This window comes from Schistocerca serialis, chromosome 1 (genome assembly GCF_023864345.2).
Source record: "Schistocerca serialis cubense isolate TAMUIC-IGC-003099 chromosome 1, iqSchSeri2.2, whole genome shotgun sequence".
Lineage (NCBI taxonomy): Eukaryota > Metazoa > Arthropoda > Insecta > Orthoptera > Acrididae > Schistocerca > Schistocerca serialis.
The window spans coordinates 906151103-906171615 of NC_064638.1; the positions used below are offsets into that span (position 1 = coordinate 906151103).

Here is a 20513-nt window from a genome sequence, read left to right on the forward strand (position 1 = left end):
AGGATATGATTCCTGTGGCAAGATGATGAGATTGGGAGTGACATAGTGATGGACTAGGATGTTATGGAGGTTGGGTAGACAATGGACCGCCGCCTTAGGAGGGGTGGTATTAGGTGACAAAGCAGGCGCTCTTTTGTATTTGATTTTTTGAGGGTGGTGTGAGGATTGGGATTTTGTAGGGATATGGTATGGGAAATCTGTTTGAGGGCTAGGTGGGGGGGGGGGGGGGGGGGGAATTGCCTGTCTGTGGAGGCCTTTGTGAAACCTTATATATACTGGGCAAGGCAGTTCTTGTCACTGCAGGTACACCATCTCAGTTTGCCCAGACTGTATAAAAGGGATTTTTGTACATGGAAGGGTTGGCAGCTGTCAAAAAGCAGGTACAGTTGGTGGGTTAAATGTGGACATAGTTGTGGTTAGAGCCATCTGGTAGACATACGACCAGACTACCATCTGGAAGCCAACATCCAGGTTGGTGGCATGCTGGGTTGCGGAAGATCAGGTGACATGGCTGGGAGAGAATGTGTTGAGATTGGTGAAGGAATGAGGATATGATGTTTTGGCCCTGAGTCCAGATCATGAATATACTGTCTGTGAACTGGAACCAAACCAAGGTTTTGGTGCTTTGGGAGGCTAGGAAACTGTGCAGTGATTGCAGCAAAACTGGTATATGACATGGTTGCTTTCACATGTGTCCCAGGAACACCTGTCAAAAGCAACCCATTGGTAAAAGTAGCCATGTCATATACCAGCTCTGTTGCAATCATTGCACAGCTTCTTATATTTGCGTGACCACTAAGCAACTGTTCACCAAGGTGATTGGCCACCACCATCACTGTGACCAAGAGTGAAGTGGACCACCCGGTAGTGTAACATCCAGCTGAACATAACACACTTGATTTCAATGGTTAAATCAAACAATGGGAAATCCAGAATGGAATAATGACATGCATCAGCCATGTGTTTTTGTTGTGCCTTTGATTTCAGTGGCTGCTCCACAACTTGGGCCATCTGGATCCTCCTCTCCACCACCAGGTTTTCTGACCTGCACAGACGAGATGTATCGTTGAACACATTCTCCAGTCCCAGAATAATGCCAGCTGCAACCTACATAACCCATTGTCCCCGTACCCTCCACCCAGCAATTTCTGCCCCATTTTTCGCATCGTCTCCTCCCAGTTCAAGTCCCCTCACCCTCATTTTGCACCACTCATTGGGAACAAACCCACCAGTCTTTTCCCCTTCTCTGCTCTTCACATTTTTCCCCAGCCTCCCGACACTGCACCTGGCAGTCTAATCCTGCCACTGTCTAGTGCCTGCAAGCTCCACCATGCAGCACTCTCTTCTTTGTCCCCACTCGTACTCCGCTTTGCCTCTCCCTTCCCTGCCTCACTCTGGACTGCTGCTTTCTGGACCAAACAGCTGACGATAAAGGTCATATGTCATGGTTGCTTGAGTGTTTCCGTTCTGAAGAAGGCTTTGGCCAAAAGCTCAACGTGTAACAGTCTTTTTGTTGTGCCTCTTTGCAACTCAAGAAGTCATCTTTATGGTGAGTAGCAACCTATCCTTTTTTATAGCAATGTGTGAAATATTTGTTTATGGTGTTTATATTACAGGAATTTCTATTCACATAGCTCTTTTGTTGGAAATTCAGTTGCATAACATCTGATTTCAACAGGATGACGCCTCAGCACATATAGTTCATTAGAGTATGGTTACATAATGCACACTTTCCCTTTGAGAAACAATTTCAAATGACATCCCATCCTAATAATACCAGGCTTGCTGCCCTTCATTACTTCTTTCGAATCTATTCAGTGAAAAAATAATTCTTGTTCGGCTTGGTCACATCAACATATGAACATTATAAAATCATATATTTGAGAAAAGATCAGAACATTGCTCTGCCACTTACAGACACAGAGAGAGAGAGAGAGAGAGAGAGAGAGAGAGAGATATGTATTCCAAAAGTGGTTATAGTAATGTATTCCAATGCAGCTCCCCTCTTGCAAGTATTATAATTATGTATTGCAGCATTTAAGCTCTCCTCTCTTTCTCTTGTTTTCAGTTACAAGAGAGAAACGTCTAGATCTACTGAAGAAGCAATCTGGACGCAATGTGTACCAGTGTCACGTAATCGGTCCGAAAGGATCAGGGAAATCGATGTTTTGCCGAAGCTTTATAGGACAAACAGTTGAGGTAAGAAAATAGTAGATTATATTTTAAATGTTTAGTGACATTTAATTTAGATCTATCTGATTACATCTTTATTTACAGACAGTTACTGAGACAGCGTTGCTTGATAATCCACAATGCACAATAAACACTGTGCAGGTATATGGACAAGAGAAGTACTTAATGCTGCGTGATATTGATGTGCGGAATGTTTCTGAACCATTAACACCATCGGAAGTACAATGTGATGTAGCCTGCCTTGTTTATGATGTCAGTGATCCAAAGTCCTTTGAATACATTGCCCGATTATTTTTGGTAAGTTACCAGCACGTAAAATACAACTGTAACATTTTGAAGGAAAATTTAACTTGGCTCATGGTTTGATATTTTGTTATTCAGAAATATTTCATCGATACAAAGATCCCAGTTCTGATAGTTGCTAACAAAAGTGATTTGGAGGAGGTACATCAAGATTATTTACTACAGCCCTCCAGCTTCTGCAGTCGATATAAATTACCGCCTCCCCATCCATTCACAGCATCAAAGAAAATTAAACGAGACATCTATGTTAAACTGGCAACAATGGCAGCATTTCCGTAAGTTTTACACACATTTTATTGTACATGTAAAATCGCGGCTAGCTTCCAAAATTGAGCTCATTAAAATTAGAAAATATATTCACAATATAGAACCAAATACTTGAAGTAAGGAAGCATAATATCTGTAGTTTGCACATGATTTGTTGATAGAACACTACCACAGAATGATTCTGGAGTATGGTACCATCTTGTGACATTATTGATTGTGAGAAAATCAAAATTCAGTGACTTTGCTTTATTTAAATTTTGAATTTTTATTCACTTAAGAAGACACATTTTTGAAATATGAACATTGATGCGAATCATAAGCAGTGTAACTGGGACTTGCACAAAAATTGAAGTTGTGTAGAGAACAACAGAAAAATGTGGGCACTGATTTGTGTGAATTTTAATAGTTTGATGAATTTATAAGATTCATTGATGTCAGTTCTGATCAGCTTTATAGGAACTATTCAAAACAGTGTAGGAAGTTCGTCCCCCACCCCTCAAATCTTAGGACTTCTGTATCTTGCTTCAAAAGTAAATGAGATATATCTATATTGCTAAATAGTTAGTTGCAGTGTGTCTGTCTAACAGCCTACAGGGACATCAAATATTTCATGTACAAGATTTCATATAATTACGGGCAAAATATAAAATGGTAAAGGCTCTCATAATACACTCATTTAGAGGTATAATCTTAAAGTAAAAGTTTAATACAATAAGTAAAGTATTTAAGTCAGAAAGTGTGTATGTGTTTTAAGGTAGCATACATAACTCATTATGTTCAAGTTAGCCAGATTAATGAAATGAAATGCCCTATTCCAACAATGTTAAATTTAGTGACTTGGCTTCCCTGTATTTCAGGAACCACTGTAGTCATTGGCATGAAACTTTTACAGGACATTAAACTGTATGTTCTGAGTCTACTGAAATACAATAATTGCATTTCATCCACAGCTTTGGGAAATACAACTTTTTCATTACATGGTTAAAATGTTGTGTACTTTCTTGTACGTAATCATTTTAATTGTCCATAACATTATGAAAATTTGAATACTCTACTCGAAGTGGTTTGTGAGATTTAGGGAAAAATACAACAGAAAATGTAAATTTTCAGGAACGGCTTCTAAAGTTTCAAAAGACTGTAACTCACTTAATGTATGCTTAATTTTTTATTTTTAGTCACTCGGAAGCACCCTTCACCATACTGTATATCATCCTCTTGATCTTTTTCCAAGTTTTTCCTTCTTTCTGGACTCCTTAGTGGCCAACTATGCTGTGTACTCTGCTTTATCAATGCAAACAATGTCCATCCGTTCAGGTTCTGTGATGCAGTTTGCTCCAGGATTAATTCCCAATGCTGTAGCACTTTCACCCTACGAATGTTGCCATCATTAAAAGCAATAACAGCATCACTGACGCCCCCCACTTGAGTGTCTTCATATCAACAAAAACATTTATTGAACGACTCATTGGGATTTTGAGTCTGACCATGGAGACACTTCTTCAGTAATTTGGTATTTGCCAGGTCTCTGCAAATAGGTTTTATGATATCCATGACTGCTGCTTGGATGGAATGTTTATGGCTGTATGAACTCTTTGAGTACTGACCATTGCGGTAATTGCACCATGAATCAGGCCCAGGAGGGCAAAAATGGTTTACTGCTTTTTCATCAGTTGCCAATCTGTGGAAGAAGATAGCCCATACTGCCTGCTTCATTTTCAACAAATCCTCAGTGTTATTTCTAATGGCCGCCCATAATACTGCTGTAGTTCATCAATCATTTTGTCTGTCAACCTGCTTCTTATGGTTTCACCATCAGAAACTTTCTTGTCTCTCAAACTTTGTTTCAACTTCCTCCACCTGGTGCCCATCCTCTTCTGGACACGACCAAGTTTGGAAGCTAGGAGACGAGATACTGGCAGAAGTAAAGCTGTGAGTACCGGGCATGAGTCGTGCTTCGGTAGCTCAGATGGTAGAGCACTTGCCCGCGAAAGGCAAAGGTCCCGAGTTCGAGTCTCGGTTGGGCACACAGTTTTAATCTGCCAGGAAGTTTCAGATTCCACAGCAGCTCCAATAAATCCTGCATACTTGTCGATTGTACAAGGTGGGCGTGGTATATTCATCACAGCACACATTGTTTCTGCTGCAGTGTGTGCTTTGCCAACAGCTCTTAATCCATAAAACCACCTAACATTTACTTCAAAATAATTATCTTTACACTTATCAGAATTCCAAACTGAATGAGTATATTTACAACTGGCACAATTAATGATAAGTTTCCTGGCTAGTTCATTTGATACCTCACTGTCTTCATGTAAACTAATTGGCCCTCCACATATTTTACAACACACACATTCGCCTAACACCCTTTTTAGGATGTGTAAATCTATCAGAATATAACCTAACCTACCATTTACATCACTTTTGTTTTGAGAAAACTGTATATCACAATGTTTTATTTTAATCTTCGAAGCACTAATGGGTGTTTCTCTAGACACTGATGAGTTTGCCTGTATTTCACTGCCTGTAACTTCACGCGCCAAATGTTGAACACAATGTTTCCTTTATTCACAAATCTATTACCATGAAACCCACGTTTCGTAAAAACACTTCGTTTTGGCGTCATACTTAACTTTTTGAGAGATTTACCAATCTATTTGTTACTTTCCACAGGAAAATGTTAGCACTTCGACATACAACGCATGTTCATACTATGAAATGACATGATACTGTTTTTGACAGTGCTACCACTACAAACATGTAATTTAACTTTAATAACACATCAATCCACAGCCTTATATATAAAAAATTACTGATTTTATTAGATCGTGAAGTAATGCACGTAAAAGTTGTAACATTTCCAACAGGTGTAGATTATATTTTAAAAAATTAAATAAAGTACTTCTCATGTGAGTTTATAAGCAGTATATATATCATTTTATTTGGGAAATTGCAAATTTTATAATGAGATAGAAATTTATGTTATCAAAGTGTTTGAAATACAAACAGTAGGTAAGAAACAAGTCTGTAATGTACACAGCAAGTGAAGTAGACATTCTGGCAGCTGTTTATATTTATAATCCATTTGTTAGCTCCAGAGAAAATGCAAGTGCCTCTGGAATAAATCAGTACAGCAATACATATTTGCAGTCACTGATGCAAGGACTTCTGGACAGACTGAAGAGACTCCTTCAATATCACTACACATGTTGCAACAATGATTTTTTAAAAGTTTTCTCGGCTCATAGGAACTTGTGCTTAGGCTTAGTCTTTGAGTTCAGCCCATGAAAAAAAAGTCTACTGGCATCAAATCAGGCAAACATGCTAGCCAACTTACAATGCTTTCACATTGTATACAGCAACAAGGAAAGAGTTTAGTGAGCACCCTCATAGCCACAGGTTAGTAGTAAGTGGGGCGTCCATTGGGCCATTTCAAGTGGTGTGTCCTCTGAGAGCTGGTAGTAATTTGCTAAGAAATGGTATATATCCTTTATCCATTAAAGTTTCTTCAATGAAATAAGGACCAATCACATATTCTCCAACAATCCCTTACCACATGCTCACACTACACTGCGTCTGACGTTCAACTTGTCTCATCCAGTGCGAATTCTCAGCAGCCCAGTAATGCATATTTCTTTCATTCATTTTCCGTTATTTGTAAAGGTGTGATTGGTGAAGAGATTTCTTTGAAAGAAGACCCTATGGTCCTAATGACCCATCAGAACCTAGTGATAAAATTTGATGCGTCCTTCTGCAGACCCACTTGCTACTAGTGAAGTGACACGTGATAGAGATGGAAGCTGTTTGTGTGCAAAATGCACAGGCTAATAAGTCGAAACCCACATGCAAGCAAAAAGTTTATTTTGTGGAGGGTAGTTAAGCTGATGTTCACCGACAAGAATTCTTGTAGTGACCATATAAATCAAGAGATTGAAAAAGCTGTGTAATCGCAAGGTTCAAAGGAAGGTACAGACAATGTTCTCTTTATCCGCAAATTAACTTAAATTATGTCTATAACATACCAATAAAGGCTCAGTTTTTAAAGGAGCTGTCAAAATTATTAATAATATTTTCATTGAGCCTTTTTGTCCATCAGTCTGTGTGCATCTGTTCGTCAGAATGTTACTCAAGATTGGCCAGTTTTTTAGTTTTAATCATGTGTAAAAAAATAAAAAAGAATTCAGTGTTATGTATTTTTACCCGACAAGGGTTGGGGGGGGGGGGGGGGTAATATCCATCCAAATCTCACCAAGGGGGAGTCAACATTTTAGAGGAAACCCCTCATGTAATTAATGAATGTCCCCTCAAGGAAATCCAGTTCGAGGTCCTGTATGCATTGCGAACCTCATGTTTCAAATGCAAGTTGAACATTTGTTATCTTCTTCAAACAAGGTGCCCCAATTGAGAAATGTCATTGGCACAATCAAAGCTGCAGCAGCCTTTTTTTGGCAAACACCAAAAACCTTGAACTCCACTGCTGTCAAAGTTACGTGCTTCTCTGAAGTCTTTGTATGAACACAGGTGGGTGTAGTGTGATGAAGCTGTTCATCAATTCACAAAGCTAAAAGGAAGGCTTCTTGTCACAGGGCTGTAATCACTGCAGGACATCTTTGTAGTCATCGGACCCAGATGTCTAACCATGTGGCTACTTTGGAATACCTTTATACATACCTGACAATGCGCTGGATGACATTGTGTAGATATTTCAATTTTGTAACTGTAGAACATTCAATGTAACCATTTTGTTGTCAGAAGAGGAGCTATACTAAAACAGTATGGGACACTCTCAACCTTTTCCAGTATCCTGGTAATTATGGACAACAACAGCGTTTGAGAATCCTGAAGCCATCATGTGGCAACAGAAATGGATGAATGGTCACCCCATTGAGAAGTTTCTGTCACCACCTGTTGATACACTGCAGTCCTGCAGCAGAGATGTCTGCCAGCTTGTATGTGACTCCTTCATTTGTTATTGATGCTACCACATAGCAATGCTTCAGCTGAGGTGTCATTTTCTTCTCCCTGTAGGCAAAATACTTCTATATGGTCAAGAATGGGCCATGGCTTGGCTTAGCTTAGCTGTGCTCTACATTCACAAAGATATTAATGCTTAATAATAACTGAGAGATTTGCCAAAAGTAAAAAAGGAACGCATCACATTAATCAGTAAGACAATCATTTGCTTGCCATTCTTCTAGAATTTAGGCAGAAGAAATTTCTGGTGTTTTTATTCAACAGTCTTTTATTCAAATCCTGAAGAATTACTATTTCTCAGATTAATAGTTTTATTACTAAAAATTTCTCCAACAGTCCTAAATGTCCTAAATTTGGTATTGTTAATGAAAAGCACCATTAACAGTTTAATCAGGTAATGATGTACAAGAGCTTTAGATTATTTGAAAAATTTTTCACTGGACTCCTCATGGAGTTCATGCTGGATCCACACCTGCATAACAGATATAAGTACTTTATCCATCTGTTTTATACTTAAATAGTATTTTGTTGATATGTATTCCTGACATGTGTTTTAAAATTGCTTTGCACCAGAAACTACACAGTAATGAAAGCTATATTTCATCCAGATACAGCCCATTTTGTGAACTGTTAATATTCAGAGTTAAAGAAAGTGTATTTAAAAATATAATTCATGTATTTCATTTAGTTTAATTCCATATGTCATAAGCAGTGTGCTGTGCATCATAAAAGTATCCCACTGTACAGATTGTTAATGTCTGTTTACATTTTTTACATATTTTGATGAATATATGGAATTTTTAAATTTCTTTTGTTGGAGTAAATTATATTGGATCACTCTTAACAGTATTATTTCTAATACTTAATGTCTCTTTCAGTCGATTTCAGGCAGCTTGGATATTATTCTACAAGACAAGGTTTGTTTGGCTGTGTTGTTCCACCAGCGTAAATCTTTGTTATATTTTCTCATTATTTTCATTTCTTTAATTTCTGTTGCTATATTTATTAAATTTTTCAGCAACCTACGTCGCTTGGTTCATGTTCTTTTATTGCGATCACAACCCAGTGAATGGTTCAATCAATACTTCAGGTTATAATTTTATATTTGAATATTTGTGCACAACATTTTACGTATCTCAGCATTTACTAATGAATTTGAGAAGTAACATGGCATGCTCTCCTCTGCTTGTGTTGCATGCATAATAATTAAATCTCTAATTTTGTAGAATATGAAGACACAACAAGCATGTGTTGCTTGTTTGTAAATATAATAGAAATGTGCAGTATTGGCCACTGCTCAGAGAAAAATTAACATTTTTCCTTCTCTCTTCATATAAATTTATCTTGCATCTTTGTTAAATGCTTATTGCTTTAATATGTATTTGAACTTAGAAAGTTATACAGAGTAAATGCTTCCATTTGCAATGAGTTCTGCTTTGACTTTAGTGTTTGTAGTTCAGTGTTATGTCACCTATAGCCCTTTAGCAAATTTGTCTGTCAGATTTCTCATAGCTACCAAAAATTTGAATACTCTTCAGCTTATCCTCACATTTGGGGAGGGGGGCTGCTGTTAATCTTCCTAGGAAGACATGAACCCAGATTTCATATGAATGTAATAGAAAGAGGATGAAGATGTTAGAATTTAACATACAACCTACAGAGGTCACAAGAGATGGACCTCAGTTAGATAAGGAGAGCAAGAATACAGCTTGCATCCACTGTAAGGGATTATACTAGCATTCTTCTTAAATGATTTTAGGATGTAGAGCACCAATATCACTGTAGTAGGACAGATTTTAACTCTTTTGTGAAAATGATAAGGAGAAGTCGTAGGTGGAATATGTCCTTCGGAAGAAATAAAGGTAACAACTTACCACATATTTTTGTAAGGTTTTGATATAACCAAGGACCAGTCACAAGTATGGTTTAAAAAGTTTATTTAAAACAAACTGTTACTGGTTTTGATGATGTATTCCAGGTATCCTTGCTTTCCTGCTGGGGCCTTGTTTTTTACCCAGTACTGGTTTTGTGCACAAAGATAAACAGCAAATTTTTTGTTCACAATTGGTAATCTTAGAAGTTTTTTAGCTTCACAGAGACATTCGTGAAATTATTTTAAAGTTAATATAATGTGAAGTGTGGTGAAAACTTGCACATTGTATACCTCTGTGTGACTATAATGCATAAAGGCCAAATTAAATTTACTCCATTTTTGCACCTGCACTTTGTGACCATTATGTTCTATGGCAGCACACACACTCAACATTTACATGAAATGTGGTCCAACTGACATAACAAAAACACTAGTTTCAAAGATGTTAAGTAGTAAGGATGTTATGTTACAGGTGCTGCATAAAGTAATGGGCACAGGAAAATGCATCTTAGCTAGAACGAGGAAATTAATTTGAAACTCAAAAAGGGAAGTAAAATTATGCACAATAAATTCCAACATGGAATTCTGTTGAAAGGTTTATAGGTGTGAACTATCTAACCAGAATTTTGTGTTACATTGTGAAAAGATAAGGGATTTGTACATTGAAAAATGAATATCGAATCTAAAAGTCCATTGAATAATATAAATACTATTATGATTTTTTTTTAAATACTGGTTACTCAGTTATAATGTAAGAGATAGGTGTAATGTTAGTTTGATGAACATGGGCATTAGATAGCCAACAGTGTGTACATGTCAAAAGCACAATAAGATATATTTTTTGTTACAGTGATAAAACTAAGTTGTAACATCAAAATCTTATAGTTGTATTACAGCCACATTTCTCAAAAAGTTAACTTTTGCAAGATAACATATTCACCATGTAGCATAAGCATCCATTGGTCAGTAGACATATGAACAAAACAGAGTCATTGTAAGCTTTTGGAAAATGTCCTCCTTCAGAGCTAACTATTGTAGGGAGCAGCTAAAGTGGCGGCTAGCGGGGTAAGTGTAGAAGGTACCCCCTAGACAATTTCTTCACACTACCCCATTCATGTTCTAGCTGCACACCTCAGTTACCACCATTTGGAAGCCTTCAGCCCGTACACATCAAACCAGTCACAGCAATGTATATGCCATCGGACAATGCTGTCTCTATGCTTCATACATTATGTAGGTCTCACTTGAAAGTGATAAGATTCCTGAAATTAACACACAGCCCATTACGATAATGGTTTTAGAATCAGAAGGGGCAATGGCTTGTTTTAAATAATTTATTATGGCAGCAAAATCATGTTATTGTTATTGGTATCGTGGTCTTCAGTCCAAAAACTGTTTTGATGCAGTTCTCCATGCTACCGTATCCTGTGCAAGCCTCTTCCTCTTCAGGTTACTACTGCAACCTACATCCTTCTGAATCTGCTTACTGTATTCGTCTATTGGTCTCCTTTTAAGATTTTACATTCCAAATTTCCCTTTAGGACTAAACTCCTGACCCATGATGTCTCAGAATGTGTTCTATCAACCAATCCCTTCTTTTAGTCAGGTTGTGTTATAAACTTCTTTGCACACCAATTCTATTCAGTTCCTTCTCATTACAGTAGTTATGTGATCTACATATCTAATTCTCAGCATTCTTCTGTAGCACCACATTCAAAATCTTCTGTTCTCTTCAAGTCTAAATTGTGTATTGCCCATGTTTCACTTCCGTATATGGCTACTATAGCTACTTTCAGAAAAGACTTCCTGATGCTTAACTCTTTACTCAATATCAACAAATTTCTTTTCATCAGAAATGCTTTTCTTGTCGTTGCTAGTCTGAATTTTGTATCCTCTCTACTTTGGGAATGTCAGTTTTTTGCTGCTCTGATAGTAAAACTCATCTACTACTTTAAATGTCTCGTTTCCTAATATAATTCCCTCAGCATCACCTGATTTAATTCAATGACATTCCATTATCCACAGTTTGCTTTTGTCGATGTTCATCTTATTGGGGATAGGTTGCAATCCTGTTTCACTCCCTTCTCAACCACTGCATCCCTTTCATACCCCCCTTGACCCTTATAACTACCATACGGTTTCTGTTCAGGTTGTAAATATCCTTTCACTCCATGTACTTTACTTCATGCTACCTTCAGAAGTTCAAAGAGAGTATTCCAGTCAACCTTCTCAAAGCTTTCTCTATGTCTACAAATGATATAAACATAAGTTTGCCTTTCCTTAATCTGTCTTCGAAGAGTAGTCCTAGGGCCAGTATTGCCTCATGTGTTCCTACATTTCTCCAGAATCGCTAGTGATCTTCTCCGAGATAGCTTCCACCAGTTTTCCCGTTCTTTTGTAAAGAATTTGTGTTAGTATTCACTCCTGTCAGAACCTACTTTCTTTGGAATTGGAATTATTATATTCCTCTTGAATTCTGAGAGTATTTTGCCTGTCTCATACAACTTGCTCACCAGATGGAAGAGTATTGTCATGGCCGGCTGTTCCAAGGCTATCAGTAGCTCTAAGGAATGTTGTCTACTCCTGTGGCCTTGTTTAGACTTAGGTCTTTGAGTGCTCTGTCAAATTCTTCTCTGTGTCATCTTCCATTTCTGTTAATATTGCCTTCAAGTTCACCTCCCTTGTATAGACCCTCTATATACTACTTCCACTTTTCAGCTGCCCCTTCTTTGCTTAAGACTGTTTTTCCATCTGAGCTCTTGATACTCATACAAGAACCGAGTGAGGTGGCGCAGTGGTTAGCACACTGGACTCGCATTCGGGAGGACGACGGTTCAATCCCGTCTCCAGCCATCCTGATTTAGGTTTTCCGTGATTTCCCTAAATCGTTTCAGGCAAATGCCGGGATGGTTCCTTTGAAAGGCACGGCCGATTTCCTTCCCCATCCTTCCCCAACCCGAGCTTGCACTCCGTCTCTAATGACCTCGTTGTCGACGAGACATTAAACAACACTTACCTAACCTAACCTACTCATACAAGTGGTTCTCTTTTCTCCAAAGGCCTATTTAATTTTCCTGTAGGCAGTATAACGACGGGACATTAAACAACACTAACCTAACCTAACCTACTCATACAAGTGGTTCTCTTTTCTCCAAAGGCCTATTTAATTTTCCTGTAGGCAGTATCTATCATTCCCCTAGTGATAAATGCCTCTACATTCTTATATTTGTCCTCTAACCACTCCTGTGTAGCCATTTTGTTCTTTCTGTCAATCTTATTTTGTAGACTTTGTAATCCCTTTTTCTTACTGCATTTTTTATATTTTCTCCTTCCATCAGTTAAATTCAGTATCTCTTGTGTTACCCAAGGATTTCTGTGAGTCCTCATCTTTTTACCCACTCAGTCCTCTGCTGCCTTCACTATTTCATCTGTCAAAGCTACCCATTCTTCACCTGATGTTTTCATTTTCCCTGTTCTTGTCAATCATTCCCTAATTCTACCTCCGAAACACTCAACAACCTCCGGTTCTTTCAGTTTATCCGGTCCCATCCCCTTAATTTCCTACCTTTTTTGCAATTTCTTCAGTTTTAATCTACAGTTCGCAACCAGTAAATTGTGGTCAGTTCACACCTGTCACTGGGAATATCTTATAATTTAAAATCTGGTTATGAAATCTCTTACCATTATAATCAATCTGAAACCTTCTGGTGTCTCCGGGTCTCTTCCACATATATAGTCCTCTTTCATGATTCTTGAACCAAGCTGAGCTCATGATATTCATGCAAGTGGTTCTCTTTTCTCCAAAGGCCTATTTAATTTTCAGTGATATTTCAATGATAAAATTATGCTCTGTGCAAAGTTCTAGCAGGTGGCTTCATCTTTCGTTTCTTTCCCCCAGTCAGTATTCACCAACTATGTTTTGAAAATACTGTAGTGAAACAGCAGCCTCTTCATATTAATGGATTCTCATGCGTTTTAGAAGGTAGGAGCCAAATACATTATTTCCACAAATGTGTTAAATTATAAAGCTATTTCCGTCTTGATAATTTAAACATTTAAGCACTCCTTAACTTTGCATTTTAGTTTTAACCTTGGTGCAAAGCAGAAAACATGGGTCTTCTGCTCCCCACAAGTAAAACTGATGAACATACTAGTAGGCAGTGTATGCCAGGCAATTAATCTGTAATGGGGGGGGAGAAAGTTAGATCAAAACGGAGTGGAGAGAGGGAACAGCATTCACAACTTCGGTGAGGGAAAGCAACAACAAACACAACATTTAATGCAATTCATTGCTCTTTGATTGCCCTATTCTGGAGACTCACTATCCGAGGAGTCATTTGGAGCAGTGACAAAGCTTTCAGTGAACTTTCCTCAGATTCCTTCCTCCAGAAGGATGTTTCCTCGTGGAATTTCATCCGTGCGAACAAACTTAATCCAGTCTTCCGCTATCTCATCATCAGTTACTTCCTCAAGGAAATTCTGCACAACGTTAATTCTGGATGGAAATTTGTGGATGTGGACCTTTTTTTCAGTAGGGCTTAAACATTTTCTGTTGGATTGTATTAGCGTATTAGCTGTGGTCTGTGGGGTTATATTAGCAGTGGTAAGGGGGCAGACTCGCAAGCACATGGTCCAGGTGTTGGTGGTGCCTGAATTTCTCCAACATTTCCGCTTTTGTATAGTGGTCTGAAACTGAAATACTTTCTTCTCGCCACTGTGCTATTTATTCCTTCTCTGTAGTTGAATTAGAAATTTTCTCTTTTTTTTTTTTTTTTTTTTTTTTTTTCCCCCCCTTGAATGATAACTGACATTATCCTTGATGATCACACAGCCCTCTTCTAAACTAGGTAATAAATATAAAAACTAGTGTTTAGATTAATCACTGTTCATTTCTTTATGATAAATCACTGGATTTGCGATATGTGAATATTAGCTTTCCACTTTTGATAAAGCCATATTCATCCATCCCACATGACAGAGATTAAGTCTGTTTCCTTTACCAGTCAATGCTTTTAACTAACCAGTGCCGTTTGAATCTTGCAAGATGTGCTTTCTGCAATGATTTTGAGTGAGCCAGATCTCATCAAGATAAGTAATAGGCCAATGGTGATTTTCTTTCCTGATGTGTGTGTGTTGTAGGGAAGCAGCCTACTCACGCTGTAGTAAATTCACATTAGTTTACATCGTGTGCCAGCCAGTCTGCTGTAACTAGCTCTGACGTCATAAATGTTGCGCAATACCTTAAAAATCAAGCAAATGAACTAAAACTTTTCTAGCATGTCAAAAATAATACTAAATTAATGTGTGTTAAATATCAGTTCGATAACTTCAGCCATTTCCGAGATTTGGACGTTTTTCTGGAAAAATCATTGGCGCAACAGAAAAGAGCTAGAGACTTCAAAATTTATATTTAGATTCATCTTTCATAATGATTTAATAAAAACAGTACTTTGGATTTCACAAATTAAGACTTTAGTGGAAATTCATGATTTTCTGGTTTTCGTCTCAAAACTGAAGGAAGCAAGATAGATTAAGTAGGTTAATAAATAAGGCTAGGATGTTTAGATTTAAATAGGTTGGAGGTCCGCTATGATTATGAAGATGTGTAAAGTTTCTTTTTAATACCTATAAAATTATAGCAATAGCGGATCTCAAAAGGGACAGTTCAGAGCTCATCTGCTGCGTGCAGGGCAATTAAATTAATTCTCTCGCCTAAAGTATTTAACTTAGCCACGTCAAAATTTTATTATCAATACTTACCTGCGTGCTGAATGCACGTTTAAATTAAGAGCTTCTTCGGCCATCAGCCAAAGAAGCTATAAATTATTATGTATCTTGAAGTGGTGCGTTACTAGCCCAGCGGCTAGTCGGGAGAGCGGATTTGATCAGGCGATCCCTCAGCCGTCCGCACCGCGGCTTTATATATAAGAACACTGCGCGAGGAAGCAAGGCCCCAGTTCTCTCCAGACACTGAATGACACTTTGATGAAATACTCTCATCAAATTATGGCGAGCATTCTTTTTAACATTTGATTCGGACATTTATAGTTGCATCAGCGCATTAGACTCTGAACTGTTCTGTTAGTTAGGTTGTAGGGATACTTGTGGTTTTTATTAGTGAATTTCAGAATATACTCAACTATTTTGGAAAACCGTTTTTGATTAGAAATCCCGGACAATCTCCTAATTCCTCAGAGCTATAAGCTGCAGTTATAAGAACATTCTCAGGTAAAGTGGGCACTAGGATATCTATTTACTGGCTCCAAGTTTTATTAAATCACTTTCTGGGGGTCACGGAGTAAATAGAGAGCCAGTGTTGAGAACGGCAAAAGACAGCAATAACAACATTCTAAAAGCTAGAAACTGATTCAACACGCAAGCGTTTATACAGCAATAGATTTAATTATTATTCCAACTAAACATCCGCAGCCCCACATATGGTGCATCGGCCGGGAAACGTTTCTACAGTCTACAGTAGATTTACTATTACAAACTTATACATCCGCCGCCCCACATATGGTGCATCGGCCGGGAATCTCAACTAAGTGAAAGCGATTTTTAACTTTTCGGATTCGCGAGTGAAATGCGACACGCAACTGAGTATAGAACAGTGAATGTGTTACGTGAGCATATGGACGACGCAATTGGATTAACAACGCATCTGGATTGACGGAGCTGGCACTGAGTCTAGCGGTGCTGCCGGCATCGCGAGAAGCAAGTCTCGCCGCACCGCAGTCGTCCCCTGGAGCAGCCGGCGCAGAGCCTGCAATTGCGGGCCACGCAAACACACAACAGCCGTCGGAGAGCCGTTTGCAGTTCAACGGGCCACGTCGCATCAGGAATCCTGGTACGCCGCGCCGGCAACGCCATACGTCGTGCAGAAGGAACTAAGTTAAGTGAAAAGCTGTTAAAAATTTTACTAACCTGCACTAAAAGACTGTCGGCGATGGAACCGCCAAAAGAAACTGAGTTTAAACTTAAATTAGAACCTATGTCTGTTGAGGGAACTGTAAATTCAGACAACGGTTCAAGTGTAAATATGCATGAAAGTAGTAATGTTAAGGTGAAACATGAAGTACTGTTTCCTGACAGTAGTGTGGGAAGGGGCAATGATTCAATAATAGAGACCCCTGTAGTAAAGCGGAAAGTAGAAATTGTAAATTTATTGGATGATAGTTTCTCTGATGAATTAAAAATGAAACAGTCATCAGAGATGGTAGAGTTTAAGAAGGAGCAGTTAGATATGACTAATCAATCAGAAGTTTCATTTAGTTTTGATAATTCTGGTATTGGAGCTAGTTTTTCGTCACCTGAGTGTGATAAAAAGCCAGCTACTGAGCAACCCAAAGATGCTGGGGCTGTTGATTTAAATGTTATATTACAAGCAATAGCTGCCAGTAATGCAAAAATGGCAGCCAGTAATGCTAGTATGACAGCTGAGTTAAAATCGGATATAATTGAGGTAAATAACAGAATTGTGGCCAGCCAAACAAATTTTAATAAACGATTGGAGGTAATGGACGATACCTTCAAGGCTGGTTGCAATAAGTTGAAAGAGGATCTAGACAGTTTGAATTACAAAATTGATTGCAATCATGAGGATATTAAGAAAAAGGTTGCTCAACAGTTTTCTGAAATGTATAAAACAGTTAAATCCGAAGTTGCTGAGGTTCGCAAAGACTTCCAAATGGAAGATGCCAAGCTGAAGCACAAGTTAACAGAAAAGATCGAGGCGGAATCTGAACTGTGCTCAGATAGATTTAAAGACGTTAATATTAAAGTAAACATATGTCAAGCAGAAGTAAATGCAATCAAAACTGATACTACTCATATTGTGCAAAGAGTAGATAATGTTGAAACGAAAGTAGAAAATATCAGTACTAACATTGCTAACATTGAGAGTAAAGTAGCTTCAGTAACTTCTGGTAATGGTAATATACAACAAGTTGTAGCTGCAAACGCCGCTTTTATCGGGTGTCGGCAGTTCTTGCGGTTCGATCCAGATAAAAATATCCACCCGCTAGATTTCTGGAACGATTTTGAAGATGTGATTCCACCAACTTGGTCTGAGCGAGAGAAAATCTCATTTATTAGAAGCCATTTAGCAGGTGACGCCATGCGTTGGTCAGCTGATGTTATGTTGAAATGTAAAACATTAGCGGAATTTAAAACAGCTTTTATTAATGAGTATTGGTCTAGCAATAAGCAAAATGAAGTGTTGAGAGAATTTTGGAGTGGGAAACGCTTCAATGCAGGCAAGGAATCAATTAAAGAGTTTGCTAGGTCATGGATTTCACGTTTGTCACATTTGGCGGAAAAGCTAAAACCAGAAATGATTATACTAGGTCTGGAAGCCAAACTGCCATGGTACTGGCAAACTAGAATTATATCAGCCCCTAGAGACAATCTAGATCGTTTCATTGAATATTTGGAACGTGTAGAACGTGTTGCTGCCAATGAGGAGCAAGCACGTAATAACCGTAATGCCAATAATAATAATAGTGATTTTAGGAACGAGCAAAATGGCAATGTAAACATCAGAACAGTAGGTGTTCGTCATCCTAAGAGAGGTAGGAATTGGGGAAATAATTATCAGAACCAACAATGGCGTCCAAGGGATAATAATTTTGTTCCAAACAGAAATATGCATGTAAACAACAGTACGGAAAGTAATGCTGTGCCAGTCAACTATAATGAAGCTAAAGGAAACAGCAGTAGGCCGAGGCAGGAAAACTAGTTCCCGTCTATGAGGACACTGGCGCTCACCAGGCGGTTACTTTTCCTATGCCAGTAGTTAAGGGAATTGGGAAGACAGATCAGAATACTCAGACTGAACATGTGGAGGAAGAGTCGGTAGCAACTAAGGATACAACAGAAATATTAGATCACTCACAGTATTTGCTAGATACCGTGTTAGAGACGCTTTCTAAGTGGGAAGAGAAAGAGAAGGCGCAGCAGTGTAACAGTAGGGGTGAGCTACAAAATATTGAATTGACAGGTGAAGAAGCAGAAGAAATTCATGCTTATATTTACGATGAGGATGATGTGCTCTTATCTAAAGTGCCTGTGCAGGATGTTGATAATGTACTAATAGATTTAGGACAGGAGATAAGTGGGAATGTAGAGGGTAGGCTGTTTGGGGTCGATGAACCCAGTAGCTGTGACCAGTTGTCACTTGAGAAGGAAACCGATGATAATGGTGAAAGTGGTTTAGCTGTAACTAATGTTATGCCCGGTCTGGAGGCGCAGAATCGCTCAGACTACAGTAATTTGGGTCATGTTCAGCAAACTAAATGTAATGAAGTCGTGCGGTGTTTCGATTTAAAATTGATAGACCGACTGGAAAAGGCAGCTGAAAATGTAATTCAGGAAACCCCTACACACTGTGACCTAAATGTAATGAAGACAGATGTTGATCACTTTAGTTGGAGACAAATCCAAAAGGAACTACTAGATGAATTTGAGGAACCACCTGTACAACCTAGAATAAGCCACCCTATAATAATAGTGAATATGTTGGGTATCAATGTACGTTGTCTCTTAGACAGTGGAAGTGAGGTGAGTGCAATATCTCAGTCCTTCTTTGATGCATTACCTGGTAAAGATAAGCTTACAGTAATGAGGGTATCAGGACTAAGAATAATTGGTGCTACTGGCAAGGTGTCAAAAACAGTAAAGCAAGAAGCTTTGCTACCCTTTAACATAAGTGGTAATTTAATTGATCATCCATGTTTAATTGTAAATAATCTCAGTATTGAGGTTTTAATTGGCATAGATTTCTTGTCGAAATATCAGAGTGTTGTTGACTTTGAAAGAAGCCAGTTAAAAATGGTCTTGCCAATAACCGGAGTAATTACAGTCCCTTTTAGTGATAAACATGTAGTAACTGATGATGGAACTTGGGAGCTGCCTATACGAGTTCTGAAAAATAGGAGGTATTGGGACGAAGGTGTTAATCTTAATAACAATAAGCTGAATACAGAAGAAGAAGAAGAAGCAATTATTTTAGACAAAATAGAAGCTAAATTGCAGGAAATCGATAGGATTTCAGCCAATCAGAAGGAAGAACTGAGACAGGTTCTAAAAAGGCATCATAAAGTATTTTCAGATCGACCTGTCAGATTCATAGGTAGCCAATGAATGCTGTAGGGAGGAGGTTGTTCTGTAACCTCTACACAGTGTGGCAGCTGTGCAGTCCCAGCTGTGTGAGATCTTCTTTCCCTTTCAGGTCTCACTCATTCTTCCTCTTTCCTGTCCTCAAAAATTTCGACCTTTTCTTTCCAAATACTAAAATTTTCTGTCATGGCTATCAAGCCATGAGTTATGTAACCATTCTATCTACCGATTAGTGAAAAAAAAATACCTAATGTGACAAACCTAATAGTGACAAACAATAGAGAAGTATGACGTAATTAAGATATAAAATGTATTTGAGTAACAAGTATGTATAGTACCCTGGTAATATAGTAAGTACAAAGTGTTGTTTTATTGGAAATGGTCCACCAACAGTAATTTAAAAAGATATATGAATTCATGTACAAGCAGGATCTGAAATGGTAGTGAAACCTAGTGTATGCTTTAGAGCTAACTAATTAATAATAAAAGAGATTGCTTAGTGTTAGGAAAAATATGCAGATAGGTTGTAAGATTAAACTCACCTGGTATAGCAAGGAAAGGCAGTGTAATGGAATTGAGCAGTGTTTGTGGTTGAGACGTGAAGGACACGTCCCTGAAGTATTTATAAGGTGGGAGCTGGCCATTATTTTAGTGTAGTGTGTGACAGGATACACCTACATGTATTGAGGTTATGAGTTGGAGGCGTGAATGCGACCATAGGTACCCTTATGTTAGATGAGACAAAGCAGCTCATGGTGTCCTATAGGTTTAAGGAATTTAGCATTACGCT

At 38.3% G+C, this 20513-nt stretch overlaps 1 protein-coding gene across 3 annotated transcripts in view; it reads left to right on the forward strand.

The window, feature by feature from the left end:
* Positions 1-20513, forward strand: part of LOC126411880 (mitochondrial Rho GTPase) — a 181961-nt gene that overhangs the window by 146972 nt on the left and 14476 nt on the right. Inside the window, exons 11-15 of one of the 3 annotated variants that reach the window (XM_050081399.1) lie at positions 2069-2199; positions 2278-2490; positions 2575-2771; positions 8613-8651; positions 8753-8824. In XM_050081399.1, coding sequence (XP_049937356.1) covers positions 2069-2199; positions 2278-2490; positions 2575-2771; positions 8613-8651; positions 8753-8824 — 652 coding nt within the window. The remainder of the gene's footprint in view (positions 1-2068; positions 2200-2277; positions 2491-2574; positions 2772-8612; positions 8652-8752; positions 8825-20513) is intronic. The other 2 variants (XM_050081400.1, XM_050081401.1) reach the window with 2 other exon arrangements.